General features: G+C 33.4%; 1 protein-coding gene across 2 annotated transcripts in view; it reads left to right on the top strand.

The window, feature by feature from the left end:
• The window catches only part of CRISPLD1 (cysteine rich secretory protein LCCL domain containing 1), a 48604-nt gene that overhangs the window by 22047 nt on the left and 6634 nt on the right, over nucleotides 1-19923 (top strand). For both annotated transcript variants that reach the window (XM_035276761.2, XM_078353640.1), the window contains 11 exons: nucleotides 5515-5633; nucleotides 5968-6100; nucleotides 6988-7103; nucleotides 7797-7897; nucleotides 9547-9687; nucleotides 9862-9922; nucleotides 10032-10098; nucleotides 10310-10440; nucleotides 12890-12933; nucleotides 13027-13099; nucleotides 18567-18642. In XM_035276761.2, the coding sequence (XP_035132652.1) occupies nucleotides 5515-5633; nucleotides 5968-6100; nucleotides 6988-7103; nucleotides 7797-7897; nucleotides 9547-9687; nucleotides 9862-9922; nucleotides 10032-10098; nucleotides 10310-10440; nucleotides 12890-12933; nucleotides 13027-13099; nucleotides 18567-18642 (1062 nt within the window). The remainder of the gene's footprint in view (nucleotides 1-5514; nucleotides 5634-5967; nucleotides 6101-6987; nucleotides 7104-7796; nucleotides 7898-9546; nucleotides 9688-9861; nucleotides 9923-10031; nucleotides 10099-10309; nucleotides 10441-12889; nucleotides 12934-13026; nucleotides 13100-18566; nucleotides 18643-19923) is intronic.

Raw genomic sequence — 19923 nt, 5'->3', positions numbered from 1 at the left:
GGTGTAATTTATGTGTGAAAGTCTAATTATGCAAATTTGCATCAAGCAGATAATCTAATAAAACTTTATATCCCTTAATATAATCTAAAATAATGCTAACTGATGAAAAACATATTTAACATTAGATATTCTCTGTGAAATTATGTTTGATATTTATTGGAAAAATAATACGCCTTCCATTTTAGTTTTTTATTAACATTCTTGGACCCTCAATTATCAAAAAATACTCCTCTTCAGATAAATTTTTAGTGATTAATTATTGGTCTTCAACTCTTGTTTAATGTATACTGTAATAATTTTGAAATTATAAAGAGTAAACAAGCCCCAGGAAATGAATTTTAAATTATGTAAATGTGGAAAGAGCTATAAATTTACTATGGTCAAAAAGTATATTTGAAAATCCTAAAGCTTTTTAAGAGAAAAAAACTATGTGTCAAGGAGAATGAAAAAGTTGTATCATTGATGACTATTTTTGCATAATATACAGATACAACCTACTGGTAAGCTAGCAGTTTTGCGAGCTTAAATTATATTCTTGAATGATTTCCAGCTGTCATTGACTCTTATTAGAGCAACATAGCAGGTGTTCCGGTGAGAATATGACTTGCATATGCTTATTCATATTTCACAAAGGATAGCAGTCAATTAAATTTTCATATGTGTTTAGATAGCTACATAATTTCCCATTTCTATGATATTTTAGTACTAAAATTACTATGTGTTCATAGGTTTACTAGTTTGTTTTTTTTTTGAGATTGAGTCCTGTTCCATTGCCCAGGCTGGAGTACAATGGCGCAGTCTCAACTCACTACAACCACTGACTCTTGGGTTTAAGTGATTCTCTTGCCTTAGCTTCCCTAGTAGCTGGGATTACAGGTGACTGCCACCATGCCCGGCTAATTTTTTTGTATTTTTAGTAGAGACAGGGTTTTACCATGTTGACCAGGCTGGTCTTGAACTCTTAACCTCAGATGATCTGCCCACCTAGGCCTACCAAAGTGCTGGGATTATGAGAATGAGCCACCGCGCCTGGTCTGGTTTGTTTGTTTTTAGAGACAAGGTCTTACACTGTGACCCAGGCTAGAGTGCAGTAGTATGATCATAGCTGTCATAGCTCACTGCAGCCTCAAATTCCTTTCATCCTCACACCGCAGCTTCCCAACTTGTTGGGACTAGATGCACATGACAATGCACCAGCTAAATTTTTTTTTTTTTTACTTTTTGTTAAGACAGGTCTCCATATATTGCCCAGGGTGGTCTGGAACTCTTGGCCTCCCCCAAAGTGCTGGGAATATGGGCATGAGCCACTATGCTTGGCCTGGTTTAATTTTGAAAGTTATTTGTCAAATTTTAAAATTTCTCATATACACACTTGAAATGAGAAAGCCTTCATGCTGAACTAAAAAGATCATTGGTGACAAAGAATGTCAATAGTATTCTAAATATTTCTTTAAGTAATATAACTTCATTGAAGACTTAGCTATGCTCGAGGAAGGAACAGCTTTCAGATGTGGTTAGGAAATAGAGTTGTTTTCATTTTTGCACACCTCAAGTGTATAGAAATGGACACCCAAGTACCCATTTTATAGAAAAATGGTAATTGTAGTGTGGTTTGACTCTAAATTAGTGCTGGGTGGATAGTTCAGAGGAAGAACAAAGCTCTTTAGACCATCTTGATTTAATTTGCAAACCTGAATTTAAATAGAAATATGTAGAGACTAACCTACCTTTAATGGTATGGGTATGAATTATTGGCAGTTTTAAAGCCTGAAATATGTTGTAGCATTAAAAAAATGTACCGTGCTTATTGATAAGTCATGATAGAATTTTTTTCAGTAAGTTTTTAAGACTTTTCTTTATTTGTATTATTGAACTTGGCCTATGCTTTATTCAATTTTTTGAATAATTACCTTTAGTCACTAATTAATATTCATATTGATAAAGAACCAAATTTTAGTTGCATGCCCCTCTGCTTCAGCACTTATATTAAAATAATGTATGCCCTTGTTTTAGCAATATTGTATTATATTCAGTATGCTTTTTCCATTTTTAATGGATTAAATAAAATCATAAGTTATACCTCAAATACAGATTTTGCATTGTACATATTCAGCATTGAATTTTAGTCCTCAAAGGATCTGAGTTACCTTCCATTTCAGCTAACAAATTTACAAATAAGAAAAATTAGCCCAAAGTATTTGAAAGATATGTTTTACATTTTATTCCAATTTCTATACAGGTAAGAACAGAAATATAAGCTAACTTGAAATATAAACACACTTGAAATACCCTGTAGTAAGTATTTTAAACTCATTTGGAACTAGTTGTATATCATTTCTAAAAAGGGTCTATTTTCAATTTATAGGGAAACTGACATCTAAGATTGTAGAATCATGTGTGAAACGAGTAAATTGACCTTGAGTAGAGGCTTTAAGGATTCTTCTAAGAGCTCAGCTGAATGGTCCTCACTTGAGGTGTCTCACGATTTCCCTGACTTGTGTTGCCATCATCAGAGGGCTCGCAAACTCATAGGTCACATGAGGCCTACGCTGGAGACACTCACATCTCTGGAGCATTATCCGTATCTCTCTGTCTCTGTGTGGCCTCTCCATATTTTCTTTCCAGCTGCCTATTCATGGTAACTGGACTTCTAATTCATTGGCTTAGTTCTGTCAGGATGTGTCTTAGCAGAAAAACAAAAAACCAGAAGCTTTCTTTCCTAACTCAGCTACTGAAGTCTCCCAGCTTCTTTCTGTTTATTAGAAGTGAGTCACTATTTAGCTCAAATTCAAGAGGAGACGGGGAAATTCAACTCTACCTTTGGTGGGAAGGGTATTTTAAAACCATCACAATTGTTTCAAAGCAATTATTTTTAGCCTTCTAGGAACTGTTTTCTCGCTACTCTTTGAATATGAGTTTGATACATTAATAAAACCTATGGACAAGTGTAATTATGTCGTGTGTATAACTAGAGTACTCTGCAAGAGTCTGATTTTCAGGATTGCAGACAAGAATTTATCCCTTGAGGACAACCTGTGTTTCTAGGGAACTCTACCTGGAAACCTGTTTGCTTTTGAGAGATGATTGCTTTTCCAACTTTCTAGATACAAAAGGAAATAAACATGTTGCCCATTTTCTGGGACTTTAGCCAAATTCATTGTTTCTTACCTAACTCTTCTTTGGACAAATAGTGACTGTACTTGAATTATACTTTTGTGTAATAAAAATTATATGTAATTATAAAATTAGGTCAAAGTTAAATGGTAAAGTTAACTAATAAAATGCCCATAACTGGCAAATAAAGTATACCTGATAAATATTTGTTTATAGCATTTGCTTCTGATGTCTGTATCTTAAAACCAGTCATCTTGAATATTTGACACTAATTCAAAGTAAAATTAAAACTTTTATGAAAAGCAACAACTCTTGCTGCTCTTATTTTTTAGTTGCATATAAATACACATTTTTTTGTAGTTTTGCTAGAAAATTAAGGTACATTAATGATGAGAATAAACTTACTCTAATTTTGTATGAATTTTCCTTTGTGACATGATAGGTATTTCGAAGCCACAATGGAATGGGGAAGAGTGTTCATTTATGAAAAATTGATAAATTAGGAAAGGTCTCCTCAAGCATATTTTTTTTCCATGGCTCCTTCTCCCTAAGGTGTTTTCCTCTTGGTGTATTGATGTGATTAGATTTCCTGTATCCTTAAAAAATCAAAGCAAGTGAACAAATTCTCCCTACACTCTGGCATCTCATCTATAGCTTCAACCACATCTCTCTTCTTCCTCTCTAAAGTACTGACAAAGTAACTCACATTTGTTTTCTGTACTTTTTACTTTCTCTTCACTTATTAATGATCTGTGTTCTGATTTCTTCACTCATCTTGATCTGAAGTTGCCTTTAGTCATGAATTAGTACTTAGGAAATCTCAGTTTTCTGTGTCATTCAAACTTGTTACCCACTCTACTCCCAAAATAGCTTCTGTCTCTCATTGCTTTTATAATTTCATATTAATTAATTTTTCTTTAACGTATTTTATCCTGTCTTGCCTGGCTTCTTTTGTTATCTTCTTGTTTTTTTTTTCCCTTTAGATTTTGATAATCCCAGAATTTTCTTATTCTTATTATTCCTCTTCTTGCTCTAAATCATATTCCCAAATAAATTTATCTCTGGGTGAATAACTTTAAGATTCATATCTTCAGAAAAATATCTTTCTATTTTTCCTCTGGAGTCTCAGTCATGTAGCTCTACTCTCTACTTGGCATATGTGCCCCATTACATCACTCTTGAAATATTCATGGAAATACATAGACACTCAATTTTTTTATAACCATCTACTTCTCTTTCCCTGTTTCCTTTCTACCAATTTGGTAGTATCTTCAGTCTTTACCTTTTCTTTTCCTTGCCACTTACTGTAGTCATTTATCAAGTTCTAGGAATTTAAATTCCTAAACATCGTTTGATGAAGCTCTTTTCCAGCTTCATCAAAATCACTTAGGTTTGTCCTCAGATTCCACACCCAGATTTGTTTTCCCATCTTCATAACATGCCCAGAGTCCTGGAATTGTAGGGCTAAGATTGAACCCAGGGCTACTGAACTTGGTGTTTTTACCACCACACATATCATACTGCATATTTTTCAAGTTAATACTAAACCCAGAACTTGCAAAATTATTTCAGTAATCATTTCACTAAAATAATTTAATCAGCGATTTAAATTATTTTGTTAAAAATTGTTTTAAAAGTATGAATTAGTTATCCTCATTTAATTTTGTTTAAAATACATAAATATTTTATAAGAATCAGATTTGTTAGTTATTCATATATTTAACAAGCATTTATTAATCACCTTGTCCAGATAATAGATACTAGAAAATACATCAAAGATACCAGCAGCACTGCCCCATGAAATTTACAGTCTCATGAAAGAGATAGTTATGTAAACAAATACTAACATTACAATGTAATAAGTGCTAAACAAAGGAATGTAACAAAGCCCTAAGAGTCCCTAAGGGGTAGCTTACATCTAAAAGAATTGATAGGATGTCACAGAAAAAGTATTTTATAAAGCTGGATTATGATGGAAGAGCAGGGACCTGTCAGACAAATAACTGGGAGAAGGATGCTTAGGCAGAGGAAATAATGTTGGCAAGAGCAGGGCCTTGTATCTTTTATGAGAGGGAACAGTGGGAGCACGGATCTTGGACTTTATGTATATGGGGATTTATTTTTGTGTTTAGACAGAGGAATCACTTCAGCATATTTGTGTTTACTTAAGTAATTCTAAACACGTGGGGCAATTTGGAGGGTTAAGAGATAGAAACATGGAGATTGATTTGGAGGCTATTGCAAACATGGATGATTTTTTGAGTCTGGTGAGAATCCAGCATTTATGATGCTGACTTTGTAAAGAAAGAAAGAAGAAGATGTAAGAACTGCTCAACACTATATTCTGAAGAAGTGTCCAAATGCTACATGGGTGCATTTTGCTTTTGTTTTAAACTGTAGACATGGGATATCGAGCTGGAAAGAGCTGCAGAATCCTGGGCTGAAGCTTGCTTGTGGCAACATGGACCTGCAAGCTTGCTTTCATCAGTTGGACAGAATTTGGGAGCACACTGGGGAAGGTATCTTAAAGCATAATTTTTTGTTTTTAAAAACATAAGTGTTTAAAATGAAATGCTTATTAATTCATCATTGCAATTTTTCAAAGACTTGGTGCCTGGAAGAAAAGTAATCATGAAACAAGTAACAAATAAATAGCACACTAGAACAATCAGCAGTTTTTTAGACCTTAATGTAAATCATCAATTTATTAGTTATGTAATGGTCATAAATATTTAAGTTTAATAAATCACACAAAGCATCTTTTTACCAAATTATACCAATGTATTTTGCAATGTTTAGTTTTGTATTTTCTCCAACTTTGCTTGCCCTCTATGACTATTTTCTTTCTAATAGATATAGGCCCCCAGCGTATCATGTACAAGCATGGTATGATGAAGTGAAAGACTTTAGCTACCCATATGAACATGAATGCAACCCATATTGTCCATTCAGGTGTTCTGGTTCTGTATGTTCGCATTATACACAGGTATGTTTGCAGGGTGTTATATTTAATTCCCCCAAACTGAGTTAATGTAACTATGAAAGAAATTAGGCTGATGAACTTGTCTTTTTATATCACTTAATATGGTTATTAAAAAATGTATATTGATTATGTTGAATAGGCTTACGAAGTTCTGTAAACAAAGTATCACACAAAAAAGTCCAAACATCTACTTTAAAAGACATTATTTAAATGATTTTGCATATCAAACATTTTTAATATGGGCCTAGTAGTATGGGGAGAAATATATCATTTTCAAAGTATTTACCAACAACATTCAATATTTACATGTGCAACATATGTATATTTTTATATTAAGTTTTCATATTTGGTGTGTTCTAAACTTCCAAATCCAACAACTAAATGCAGATTTAACTAGAAAAAGCTCACTGCTGCTCAGACTTATCATCAGTGAATAAAAAGCAGACTAATTGTTCTGTATGCTCTGCATGTGATAAAATTAAGGCCAGCATCAAACTACTTAATAACCAGTAGCATGATGAAAACATCATGTTGTATAAGAAATCTGAACATGTAAAGTTTTGCTCCAGTATTTGCCGTTTAGGAGGCAATTTTCTGTTTGTTTCTTCATAGAAATGTTAAAATGGCAATTACGTTTGTGAGGATGTAATTTTTCAATTATTTACTAAGTTTGCATTTGAAAATGCTTGCATTTTATAACCAGATACAGTATTTTTCCGTAGCTCTCTTTTTAAAATTGAATTAGGTATTACTCAAAGTCTCAGGAAAAAGACCTTTTTTTGATATAGTCTCAGTTCATTTTGAATGATAAATGTTGGTTTCTCACATTTAGATTTTATGCATGTTGATCTCAGCCTGCTTTTTCTGAGCCTTTCATTTTTCTAATATAGGTGGTGTGGGCAACTAGTAACAGAGTCGGTTGTGCCGTTAATTTGTGTCATAACATGAACATCTGGGGTCAGATTTGGCCCAAAGCTGTCTACATGGTGTGCAATTACTCCCCAAAGTGAGTAGACAAAACACTATGTTCAACTGTTAGTTTTTTAAAACAAAATGAAAATACCTTTATGTTCTGATTATTTCCCATTTGCAGTGTGTATTACTGAGTAAAGTGTACTGTTTTAATTCTGTTTATTTAATATGGCAACAACTATAGTTGCCTAATGCATAAAATAAATGCTTACAGGGGGATATGAAAGTATGATTTTTGTGAATATTTTTATGTCTTCAGTTTTACTTACTTAACTATAATATCCATAAATATTGAGTAATTATTTATTAGGGATTAAAAATTATACATTAATTGAAAAATGTATTTTCATCTGTGTAAAGACCATTGAAGGGATTATATTAACAATGTGACACAACTTTAATTAATGTCAAATTCAAGTTTAATATGTGTTTCTATTAAAACAAATGGAACATAAGTGAATATTTCATGGCAGAGTTTAGCTTTCTGAAAAAGTTTGTAGTTTTTTTACGATGTATGTTGTAAATTACTTTGGAAAATTTCAAAACAAGACAGTAATTTATATTTAAACCTAGTAACCAAAAGAGCTCTGTAAAAAAACTATATAAATGTCTTAAATCTATACACCAAAATAATTGCTTAGAATGTTCATATATAGAAATGTTTCACAATATTTTCAAGTTATTCCTTTAGACTACTTTTTAATAGAGGGTATATCATCTCTTAAAGGGGAAACTGGTGGGGGCATGCCCCTTACAAACATGGACAGCCCTGTTCTGCTTGCCCACCTAGTTTTGGAGGGGGCTGTAGAGAAAATCTGTGCTACAAAGGTAAGTGCTATTGTGTTGTAGTATTCATGTTGATTTATATTTTAGTCCAGCTTCCGCATTACTTATGTTTTAAAAAAGCCAGAAATGCACTTAATGATTACATGAAAAGTCTCTAGAGCCCTATTTCAAATATTTTGAAGAAACCTTTTAAAAATATTTATATGAATAATAAACCTGTTTTACTAATATAAGTTTTTAAAGTTCCATGGTTATTTTAGGTAACTATTTCTGATTCTACTTTGAAATTACCCCAGAATGACAAGTATATTTATATTCTTAACAATCATCTTGATGTATTGTTAACTAGAGTTATTTCCATAAATGTCATCATTTTTAAAGGAGTTAGTAATTTAACACTATTTTTAGAACTTAAAACATTTTTAACAAGATTCTCCTTTTTGTATCTTATTGAAACATGCTCAGTGAATTATACTGATTTTTCACTTCTCACTGCACATTATTCAATTTCTCAAGCTAAAATGAGAAAAGTATAATAGTAATATAAAACTACTGTAAAAGTATTACTCTCAAATGCATTTGATGTCTTAAAAAGCAAATATGTTTTTCTATTTATAGCACCTAAAGGTAAACTGTTAGGACAAAGCTTTGTGGAAAGTCATGGTTTTGTGCATTCAAGTGAACATTTCTTACTGCCTTGTACTTTTTTCTCAATGATGATTAAATGAGGAATAATGTAGACTAAGTGTATCAGGAAATATGTGAACAATTGCAGCCCCTTTCAGTGCTCATAATGAGATGTGTCTCTTTTTTCCCCTTAATGATGCATTAACCAAAATGAGTAGACGAGAAGTGCCCATATGTGTCCCTCTGTTGTATAAGCTATTTAAAATTCCTGGAAGAATTTGCAGCATTTTTTTTATGTGGGTGTTTTCTCTATGTCCAAACCTCCAACCTACCTGCCTCTTCAACAATGACCATTATCTTTTACTTAAAGCTGACTTTCCTGTGACTTCATACTTTTTTTTTAGGTTCTGAGTTATCAGGAATATATCAAAATAATATGCCTCTCCAGAATGTGCCATTGTCAAGCCTTTGATAAAGGCCAATCTGGAAAAATAACCATTGAATTCAAAGTTTGAAATTATTCTCCATAGTCACAGTTAAATTTCTGCATGTTGAATTTCCTCCTAAAGGAAAAATACCTTTCTATGGAAATGGATTTTGTCATAAATAATAATGGCATGTCAGTCCTTCTTTAGGCCACATTTCCATTTCAGAGAATTCTAAATGTGATCCTCCTGAAAATATTAAGAATATGATTTTAATTGAAAACAAATTTGATTTTGCTAAGCCATGACCTTATTAGATCACTGTGAGGATTTCATGTTGCCATTATGAAAATCAAACAATGATACATTGAAATGTAACCAGAATTTAGAAGTGGCTTCACTGAATATTAGTCAAACATTAATATAAATGAATCAAGGACTTAAAGGCTTATATGTGTGTTTCATTTACTCCAATGCAGTACCAAAGGTCATCACCTTAAGCTAAAAATCTGTGCAAAAAACAGTACTGATTTTTCTAGTTCTAAATATTAAATAGGAGTATCAAAGTATGTTATTATTTGATAATTTGTGCACATGTAAAATAGAGTTAATATTTCCTAATTATGCTTTCTCTAACAGAAGGATCAGACAATTATTATGCCCCTCAAGAAGAGGAAACAAATGAAATAGAAGGACAGCAGTCAGAAGTTCATGACACCCATGTCCATACAAGATCAGATAATAGTAACAGAAACGAAGTCATAAGCACACAGCAAATGTGTAAGACCTCTGTTTTATTTATAAAATTTTTAAAGTACCTAAATGGTATATCCATCAAGATTTTATTAATTTGAACATTTTTAGAATGGAAAAAATTTTGTCATTAGGCTATATATAATGAATTATAGCTGCTTTTATATTTTTAAGTTATTTTGGTATTTTTTTTCTTTCTAGCCCAATTTGTTTCTTGTGAAGTAAAATTAAGAGATCAGTGCAAAGGAACAACCTGCAATAGGTAATATTTTTTATTATTTTGAAAATTTATTGACAGAATATAAGAAATATTTTTATTTTGTGTTGACATTCAGAGGAGCTAAATTTTGTGCCCAATTACTTTTATTTAGGTACGAATGTCCTGCTGGCTGTTTGAGTAGTACAGCTAAAGTTATTGGCAGTGTACATTATGATATGGTAAGTATTATAAATATATTATAAATATAATTATTTGGAGATAGAGTCCTTCCATATATTTAATTTTTATTGTGCAAAATAACAATTTATATAAGTATAGATATTTTGTTCAGAAATGTTTGATTTAAATTCATGTAAGTGCTAGGTAGTTAGGACTTACACAGAACTCTGATATTTTTAACATCTTTTTATCTCCTTCTTTTTTTCCAAGCATTCCAGCATCTGTAGAGCTGCAATTCATTATGGCATAATAGACAATGATGGTGGTTGGGTAGATATCACTAGACAAGGAAGAAAACTGTATTTCATGTATTCCAGTAGGAATGGTGTTGAATCAGTTAGGTAAGTACCCAAATAATCTTTTGGGCCAGATAAGTTTAAATTGTAATGAGCTAACACATTTTTTAAGAGCAAAGCATAGAATTATTTAAGAGGAAAGAATTTGGTAATTTTCAAGGTTCATTTTAGCTTATAATTTTCTTTGACAAAAAGAAGATAAAGCATCTAAGTTTAAAGTTAAACTCTTTTGCTTGTAGTGGGCATGGTAAAACTCCAAATTTTTTAGTTTCATTAAAAATATATAACTTTACAGTTAATTCCCAGTGTAAAGCAATATATATTTTAGCTTGACAGAAAATACTCCCGAGAAGGTTAATTCATTTGCATATTGTTCCTGTCCTGTTTAGGGAAGAAAGATGGCTTATTTCATGCAACATTAACTTTGTTGATAAGATAAATTACGTTAGAGAAAAGAGAGCTTTGAAAAGTTACTGTAAATATGTATTATGCTGTGTCATCTTTCTATGTCCATTTAAAAGTATCTCAATATAAAAGCATTTAGTTTTATACATGTATCTCCTATTAGGCACACCAAATACCTTACTCCAAAACACCACGTGTTTTTGCATGTACTGTGCAGAGGTAGAAAAACGGGGGCTTTTGAAATACCATTTTAGTGTCTTTTTTTTCCTCCAAGTAAAACCATAAACATTACTGGACTTAATACAGAATGACTTTTCTGAGGAAATTTGACATTGTCTCTTTTGCTGCAGTACAATTGTATGTAATGTAACGATGGGTTAAGTTAGAATTAATAACTATAAAAAACTATTAGGAACTCTCAAAAATTTGTGGAATAATTTCCTATACATTTTTTGTTTTTGTTTTTGCTTTGTTTTGTTTTTTTGAGATAGGGTCTCACTCTGTCACCCAGACTGGAGTGCGGTGGCGCAATCTCAGCTCGCTGCAACCTCCACATCCTGGATTCGTAGGATTCTCCTGCCTCAGCTTCCTGACAAGCTGAGATTACAGGCGTATACCACCATGCCTGGCTAATTTTTGCATTTTTAGTAGAGACGAGTTCACCATGTTGACCAGGGTGGTCTTAAACTCCTGACCTCAGGTGATCAACCTGCCTCAGCCTCCCAAAGTGTTGGAATTATAGGCATGAGCCACTGTGCCCAGCTTATTATGCAGTTTTATTCAAAGCCTTGATGGGTGGTTTTTAGCTGTTAGTGATAACTCATTTTAGCAAAAGTTTGTTGTTGTTGTTGTTGTTTTTAAGACAGATTCTCAGAGGTTCAACTTTTCCTGCCTCAGCCTTCCAAGTAGCTGGGACTAAGGTGCGTGCCACCATGTCCAACTAATTTTTTTCATTTTTAATAGACATGGGTTTCACCTTGTTGGCCAGACTGGTCTCAAACTCCTGACCTCAAGTGATCCTCCTGCCTTAGCCACCCATGGTGTTGGGATTACAGGCATGAGCCACCACACGCTGCCAAAAGTTCTATAGAAATATTTATTAACTAAACTATTTACTTGGCAAACGTTTACTAATTAACTTCAATAAACAATAAATATATTTATTAGTTTTAGTAAGCCAAACAGTGAGTGTTCCATTAAAGGACTTTATCCTGTTATTTACTTTGTTCTCTTAATTTTTAATTATCTCTATTATAGAAATTCTCTTGAAACATGAAGGCTATGTTTAATAGGTTGTATATTTTATGCCTCAAAGAATGTTATATAATATTCATTATAGATAATGAATATTAAATACTGAATTTGAAGCTGACAGAAATAAAGAATTGTTGAAATTTTACACCTTCAGTTCTGAGCTAATGTATTCAGAGAGTATATCATGTTAAAGTACCATCACAAATAAGCCTTACGTTTTGCAATAGATGTTTTTCTGAAAATTGGATGTACATAAACCAATTAAAATGTTGATCTAGAATTGTGTGCCTAATCTTATATTTCAGCTTTTTAAGAATGAATGTAATGAGGAGAAGGTTTTTCATTGTACTGTAGATGTTTTGCTAGATACTAGGGGGAACAAAAAAAGAATAATATACACTTGCTTAGGTATGTATAATTTCGTAGTCTCTTTACAACATTGTCTTGTATTTCTGTTGTGTAAATAGTTTCGTCCTGTGGAGGTGGGAAATTAGTATTTGAGCATTTTAATTTTGATAGGAATCAGATATGTGTATGTGTGTGTGCACGCGCGCACACGCGCGCGTGTGTGTGTGTGTATAGCTTCGTGCTATTATCTATAAGTTTTGAGATTAATAATGAAGAGAGATCACCTTAAGAATGTTGATTTGGTTAATACCTGATGGTAATATGGATTTACCATAAAATTATGAATTCTTATATTGCTACTTGTCTGTTTTGATAAGTGTTTAAAAAGAACATGAAGTGTTCTTAAACTTGAAAGATGCCAGAAATTATGCTGCTGCTGCTGATGCCTGTATGAAAATAATTAACATTTCTGTATTTTTACCATCAGCAAATATCAGTCTGCTAATTCCTTTACAGTCTCTAAAGTAACAGGTGAGCACATTTTTCATCTTACTTTCTTAATACTGTATAGTATGATATTGCTTTCAAAGGATTCACTCATTGTTTTGTATTTTAATTCTTCAGTTCAGGCTGTGACTTGTGAAACAACTGTGGAACAGCTCTGTCCATTTCATAAGCCTGCTTCACATTGCCCAAGGTAAGCCAGTGTACGCATAGGGGGCTTTGGCCCCATTATAACTTTTTACCTAAAATTCTAGCATCTCTGGGATTCAAAAGTTGTATAATCTTGAACTCCTAAACAGGAGGGAGCAGTGGAACATCATAAACTACATGCACTTCAGGCAGGCCTAGTGTGCTTTCTCCAAATGCAAAAGTACTCTCTGCTATTTTATAATGTCAGAGTTTATGCATGTAATCTGTATGGTCATCTGTGCTACAAAGAGTCCTTTATTAATCTGCTCTGGTTGCTGTAACAAAATAGCATAGACTGGGTGGTGTAAACAACAGAAATTTATTTCTCATAGTTCTGGAGGTTGAGAAGTTAAAGATCAAGGTGCTGGTTGATTCGGTTCCTAATAAAGGCTCTCTTCCTGGCCTATAGATGGCCACCTTCTCTGTGTCCTCACATGGTGGAGGGAGAAAGACAGTTCACTTTCTTAAATCTTTTTTTATAAGGATGCTAATCCTATTGGATGAGGGACCCACCCTTATGACCTCATTTAACCTTAATTACCTTCATAGAGGCCCTGTCTCCAAGTTCAATCAAACTGGGGATTGAGACTTCAACATATAAACCTTGAAAGGAGAAAATAATTCAGTTCATAACAGTTTCTTACAACAGAAACTTAAATGGCATAATGCTTATTTTTTATTTATTTTTTATTTTTTGAGACGGAGTTTCACTCTTGTTACCCAGGCTGGAGTGCAATGGCGCCATCTCGGCTCACCGCAACCTCCGCCTCCCGGGTTTAGGCAATTCTCCTGCCTCAGCCTCCCGAGTAGCTGGGATTACAGGCACACGCCACCATGCCCAGCTAATTTTTTGTATTTTTAGTAGAGACGGGGTTTCACCATGTTGACCAGGATGGTCTCGATCTCTTTACCTCGTGATCCACCCGCCTCGGCCTCCCAAAGTGCTGGGATTACAGGCTTGAGCCACCACGCCCAGCCCCATAATGCTTATTTTTTAACATTATTATCCAGTTTTTTAATTAGATCAGTCTGATTGCATTTGGTAAGTTAAAAAGCCCATCTTCACCTTTATTTATTTTTGTTTTGTATATTCTCTTTTACAAAGTTATAATGGAATTTATGTACTATAAAATAATGAAAAAAGCTTGATTTATCTTGGCCAAGTTAAGATGAAAACTGTTAAAAGTATTATGGTTATAATCCATAATCAGTAATAGGAAAACAAAGTATGTCTCCATATATTTAGTATTAGTTCTATCCACACTATTTCCATTAATGCAAGTATCCACACTACTTCTAAAAACTAGTAATGAGATTTAAAGATATAAATGTAATTTGATAAAATATTTTAGCTTAAAAATTTAAGGAGCTTATTTTTATGGAAAAGTTTATCTACTTGGGAAAAACTTTATTACTTACCCTTTTATAACAAAAGCAATGTTTCCCTTAAAGAATGGGGTTGGTTGTTCACAAGGTACATAACAGAATCTTTATTACGGAAGACTGTGATCTTGATATAGCAGAGTACTTCATTTTCTATCAGTTTCTAAGTTACAGATATGATATAAACAATAAATTTTGTCACATACATGTAGCCAACCTGTTTCCTTTAAAATAATGTGTCTCTACTAATGCAAGACTGCTGTTGTAATGTTTTTGGTCAGCTAACTTGATTCATGCTAATTGAGAATTTAAAAATTCTTCGGTTTGTGTGTTTACCGAAATCAGCAGATTATCAAGTATGTAGGATGATTTGAGGACCTCTTACTGGGTGAAGTACATCATATACTTTTTACCATCTGACCACCAATGAATTATATGCTGAATATTTTTGTGATAAAAATATAATCTCCTGTTACTAGAGCTCGACTAATTATGTTCTTAAGGCTCACATCTTTGATTAAATCATTGTTCTGTAGTCTTAGAAATTTTGCAGAAATATTTTTTCAATATTTTTTCAGCTTTCTCAAGCCCCTTACACTTACAAATTACATTTTTATAGAAAAAAAAGTAAAGATGTATTGGTAGGTGAAGCTTATAAATTTTAGCATCATTTCATTTTCCTTTGAAAAAAACAGGAACTTTAGAATTTAAATTTATGAATATTTATTAAATACCTACTAAGTATCAATATTATGCCTAGCCTTATGTCAGCCATGTGAGTAGGTTTATGGGGACCAAATCATAAAGGATAATCTCTGTAGATCATTCTACCATAAAGGCCTTCACTAGCAGATGATCAATAAACAGTAATTTTTTTTTTTTTTTAATTTTTATTGGATTATAGGTTTTGGGGTACATGAGCAGAGCATGCAAGACTAAACAGTAATTTTATAACTATAAAACAAACTATATATTGTTGCAAAAGGGAAAAATCAAGTAAAGCATTAATAAACAAGTTCCCTCTTTCTTGACTTGTTTCAGAAAGCAAAACATAGAAATTAGGATAATGATATAAATTTTTTAAATTTAATTTTAGCCTTTACAGTTATCAATATAATAAATCCATACAAATTACAATTTATACATAATATTGACTTAAGTAGTCTGAAAAGCTTCTCCCTTTTTTTGTTTCAGTGAAATACAATTGTCTTTTCTTTTTCCCATATGAAATTTGTAATAATTTCATAAACTAGGTTGTAATTATATTATTTATTTGACAGGCTATAACTTTTGGGGAACCATGTAGTTGGTACATCCCTTTTGGAATGTTATGTCATTTAAGTAGGCAGAGGCATAGTATATTCCGGAGAAAAATGACAACACTAAATACATTAAATGAAATTCGCTCAAGAAGACCTTGAAAAAACAAAATTTACGTGCAAGTCATGTCCTTGAAAGTTTCCATGTCTGGTACAACAATTCGAAATAAACTCTATTATTTAGTAACTATTCAGTTATTACATAGTAACTATTACTGTCTTATAAAAATTATAGGAAATGTTATCTAGTTTTACATATATCTATAAAACAATAAGGCCTTTAAAATTTATTGAATGCTCAAGATATAAAAGTAGACATTAAAGTATGTTAGCATTTTCATTCAAAGCTTATAGGCAAATTATAGGTTAAAAATGTTTGCTAGACCACTACCTATCTCCTCAGTAGTGTATAATAAGCTGTTAAAAACAGATTGGAATATACAAATAAGCAAAAACTTCCTCCAATATTTGTTTTATCTGACTCGGACTACTGATTTTGGCAAACCAGCAGCTGAATATGGGCAAGGAGTTTGCAGAGCAAGTGGTTTTACAACCATAAGGATGGCAGTAAATGTCCAGCAGTTCTCAAATACCATAAGATCAGTTTCCAGTCAAAGGGCACAACCTTCCTCCTGCAGAAATCCCAGACAGCATCTTTTAAGCGATCAACCCTTTAATTCAAAGTTATGGAAACTCAGATTTATGTACTACTTATATTTAAGTGTTTCTGGTTTCCATGTTATGTGAAGTATATACAGTGTAGAGTATACAGTTTTATACAAATTTTAGAAATAAGAACTATAGCTATTTCTTAAAAGCTATTTAAGGAAGATCTGCTTCAGTTGGCAAGGGTAGTTTCAACTGAAGTATGTTTAGAATACTTTTAGGAAAATTATTGATGCTATCATCCACCAATGATTATCATGTAGTTATACTTAGAGTCTCATTTACTACATAAAATTGTGTTTTTTGTTTTTTTTTTTAGTTTTAGTTTGTTTCCTTTTAGTGACGGGTGTGTATGTGTATGAATGCAGAAGAGCCATTTGATTAAAAGTAAAACACCATTTGACAGTTTCTTAAAAGTTGGGAGTAGTTTTTTAAAAAATATCATGTGATTGATTAAACATTGATAATTGGACCCTATGTTTAAATAAGAAGCTTTTGGTCATATTGTATTTAGAGCCTGAATAACAACAACAACAGCAACAATGCTTGGAAATGTCTTTTAAATGAGCTAAGCCAACCAGGTATCAGTCAGGCAGGAAGATTTCTGGAGGAAGAGCATTTCAGGCAGAGAAGATAAATGCAAAGGCTCTAAGGCAGGAGCCTATTGTGTGTGTCTAAGTAATAACCATTAGGCCAGTGTGATTGCAGCAGGGTGATAAAGTGGGAAAAGAGTAAAATATAAAGTCAGAAAGGCACTGGGGACAGAAGATGCGGGGCTTATTGACCATTATTGACCATCCTGAGGTTCTTGTCATTTACTCTGAATGTGATGGAAGCTGCTGGAAAATTGGGAGCAGAGGAACGATGTGTTTGCATTGTACAGTTTTTTTTTTTGTTTGTTTTTTGAGATGGGGTCTCGCTGTTGTCGGCCCAGGCTAGGGTGCAATGGTGCAATCTCAGCTCTTTGCAACCTCCGCCTCCCAGGGTCCAGCAATTCTCCTGCCTCAGCCTCTGAGTAGCTGAGATTACAGGTGCCCGCCACCATGCCTGGCTAATTTTTGTATTTTTAGTACAGACGGGATTTCACCATGTAGGCCAGGTTGGTCTCAAACTCCTGATCTCAGGTGACCTACCTGCCTTGGCCTCCCAAAGTGCTTGGATTACAGGCATGAGCCACCGCACCCAGCTAGACTTGTACGTTTTAATGTAAGTATGGAAAACAGATTGGAGAGTGCCAAGTTGGAGGCAGGGAGACCGTAGAAGAAATATAGAAGACCTATTGCAGTAACTTAGACCATAGACTATAAGGAAGGCCCAGAGTTATCATGATGGACGTGTGTAGGGATGCTCTGATCTTAAATATGTTTTCATGTATAGCCAATAGAAATTGCTGATGGGTTGAATGTAAGGTGTTAGATTAAGAAAGGGATTGGGAATAAAGATTTCTGGCCTGAGCACCTGGAATCATGGGGGTGCTGTTTATTGCAATGGGAATTTTACAAAAAGAACAAATATGGGGACTAGATTAGGAATTTGCTTGAGATGATTAGGATATGCTTGAGATGATTATTCTAGCTAAGTGGAGACATTGAATAAGCAGTAGGATATACAAGTTTGGAATTAAAAGAAGTCCCAACTGGAAATATAGATTTGGAAATCAGCCTTTTAAAGATGATAATTAAAATGTGAAATTGGATTAGATACCAAAGATGTGAAGATAGAGAAGAGAAACTATGAGATGTGTGAGGCAGACAATGATTCAGATTTTCCAAGTTAGCAGTTTACTGAATTCTACAGGTACATTGGGTTGTAACTTCTCAGATACATAGAGATGCTTTCTGATGTTTCTTTTGGCTTCAAATCCCCACATTAGAAGGCTTCCTGACTAAATTTTTTAAAAATCACATTTATTCCAAAACAGAATTAGATAAACAGAAGCAATTGTGTCTACTGCCTGAGCTTGTACAATTGACCTATTCCAGGAAAAAAAAAATGAGGAGGGTTTAGAATGTCAAACTTACTTTGTATATGCATAGCAATGATTTTACTAATAAGAAAGTTTTAAGTAACCAGCTCACTTTATATGTATACTTTTTTTTTCAGAGTATACTGTCCTCGTGACTGTATGCAAGCAAATCCACATTATGCTCGTGTTATTGGAACTCGATTTTATTCTGATGTAAGTATCCTAATTTATATAGCTCTCAATATTCATGCATATATATAAATGTATAGACATATTTAAATGTATATATGCACATTTATATACAAAGCAAGGAAACAGACTTTGTTAATATGCATTCTCAGAAGAGTTAAACATCCATATCACTGAAAAATTAATATCCATATGTAAGATGTGAGTGTATAATTATTTGATAAAATTTTTCTTCATATTTTCCCCATATGTTTTGTATAAGACACATAATGAAATAGTCTATAGTAATTGTTGGGAAGGAAAATGTGTTTTGCTTTTTTTAAATGTTTCTTTTGAATTTTTGGCATTTGAGGTCTAAACTGGACAATTAAGAATTTGTTGAAAGTCTAAACAGTATCTTCACTGCCGAATAGCCATTTAAAATGTAGCATAGAGTCATAGAGATGCTACATCAAAATATATGCAAAAGAGAACTCGTTGAGGGGATGTTGTAATAGATGACTATAGTGTGGTTGGACAAGGAATACAAGCTGTGATGGCTTCAGTATGGTTAAGTACTTTTTTTAATGAGATAGAATTTCTTCTGTTGCTGAGGCTGGAGTACAGTGGCATGATCCTGGCTCAGTTTAATCTCAGACTCTTGGACTCAAGTGATCCTCCTTCCTCAGCCTTCCAAGTAGCTAGCAGAACAAGTACATGCTACCATGCCTGGCTGTTTTTCTGTTGTTGTAGAGATGGGGTCTCACTGTATTGCCCAGGCTGGTGTGGCCTCAAGCAGTTCTCCTACCTTGGCCTTCCAAAGTGCCAGGCCTGTTAAGTGCTTGTTGAGCCAGGTTTGAAGTCAGTTGCTAACGAGGATCAGGGAACATGTTCTAGTGGGATGAGTGACATTTACAAAGTATTGGAGTTGAGAGTAAATGAGCTGCACATCAGTCTAGCAGATAGCTTTGTCTCTGAGCTGCTGAAAATCGGAATGAAAAGGAGCTTCACCCAAGTTAGTCTGAGAGAGAGAGGAATCCAGCTCACAACAATGAGTAGATAAAGTCTGAAAGCGTATGCTGATGAGCTTACATTTTATGAGGCAAACACTTATTACAGGTTTCTCTAATCCAGAGAGTTACAAGTGCAAATTTAGGAAATGTCTTATGCACATACTCAATAGAATATTAAGGGAATTTGATCATGTAAAGAGGCCTGAATATGTACATTACCACCTGTTTCTCTTGGTGAGCTTATTTAGGTCCAGATTTTTTTCAGTTCAGCTTTACCTTTGCAATTATTCTTCAATTCTGAGTCTCTCTCAAG

The sequence above is a fragment of the Callithrix jacchus genome, chromosome 16 (genome assembly GCF_049354715.1).
Source record: "Callithrix jacchus isolate 240 chromosome 16, calJac240_pri, whole genome shotgun sequence".
In the NCBI taxonomy this organism is placed as follows: Eukaryota; Metazoa; Chordata; class Mammalia; order Primates; family Cebidae; genus Callithrix; species Callithrix jacchus.
The sequence above is the reverse complement of the archived record's forward strand: the minus strand, read 5'-3'. Positions and strand labels throughout refer to the sequence as shown.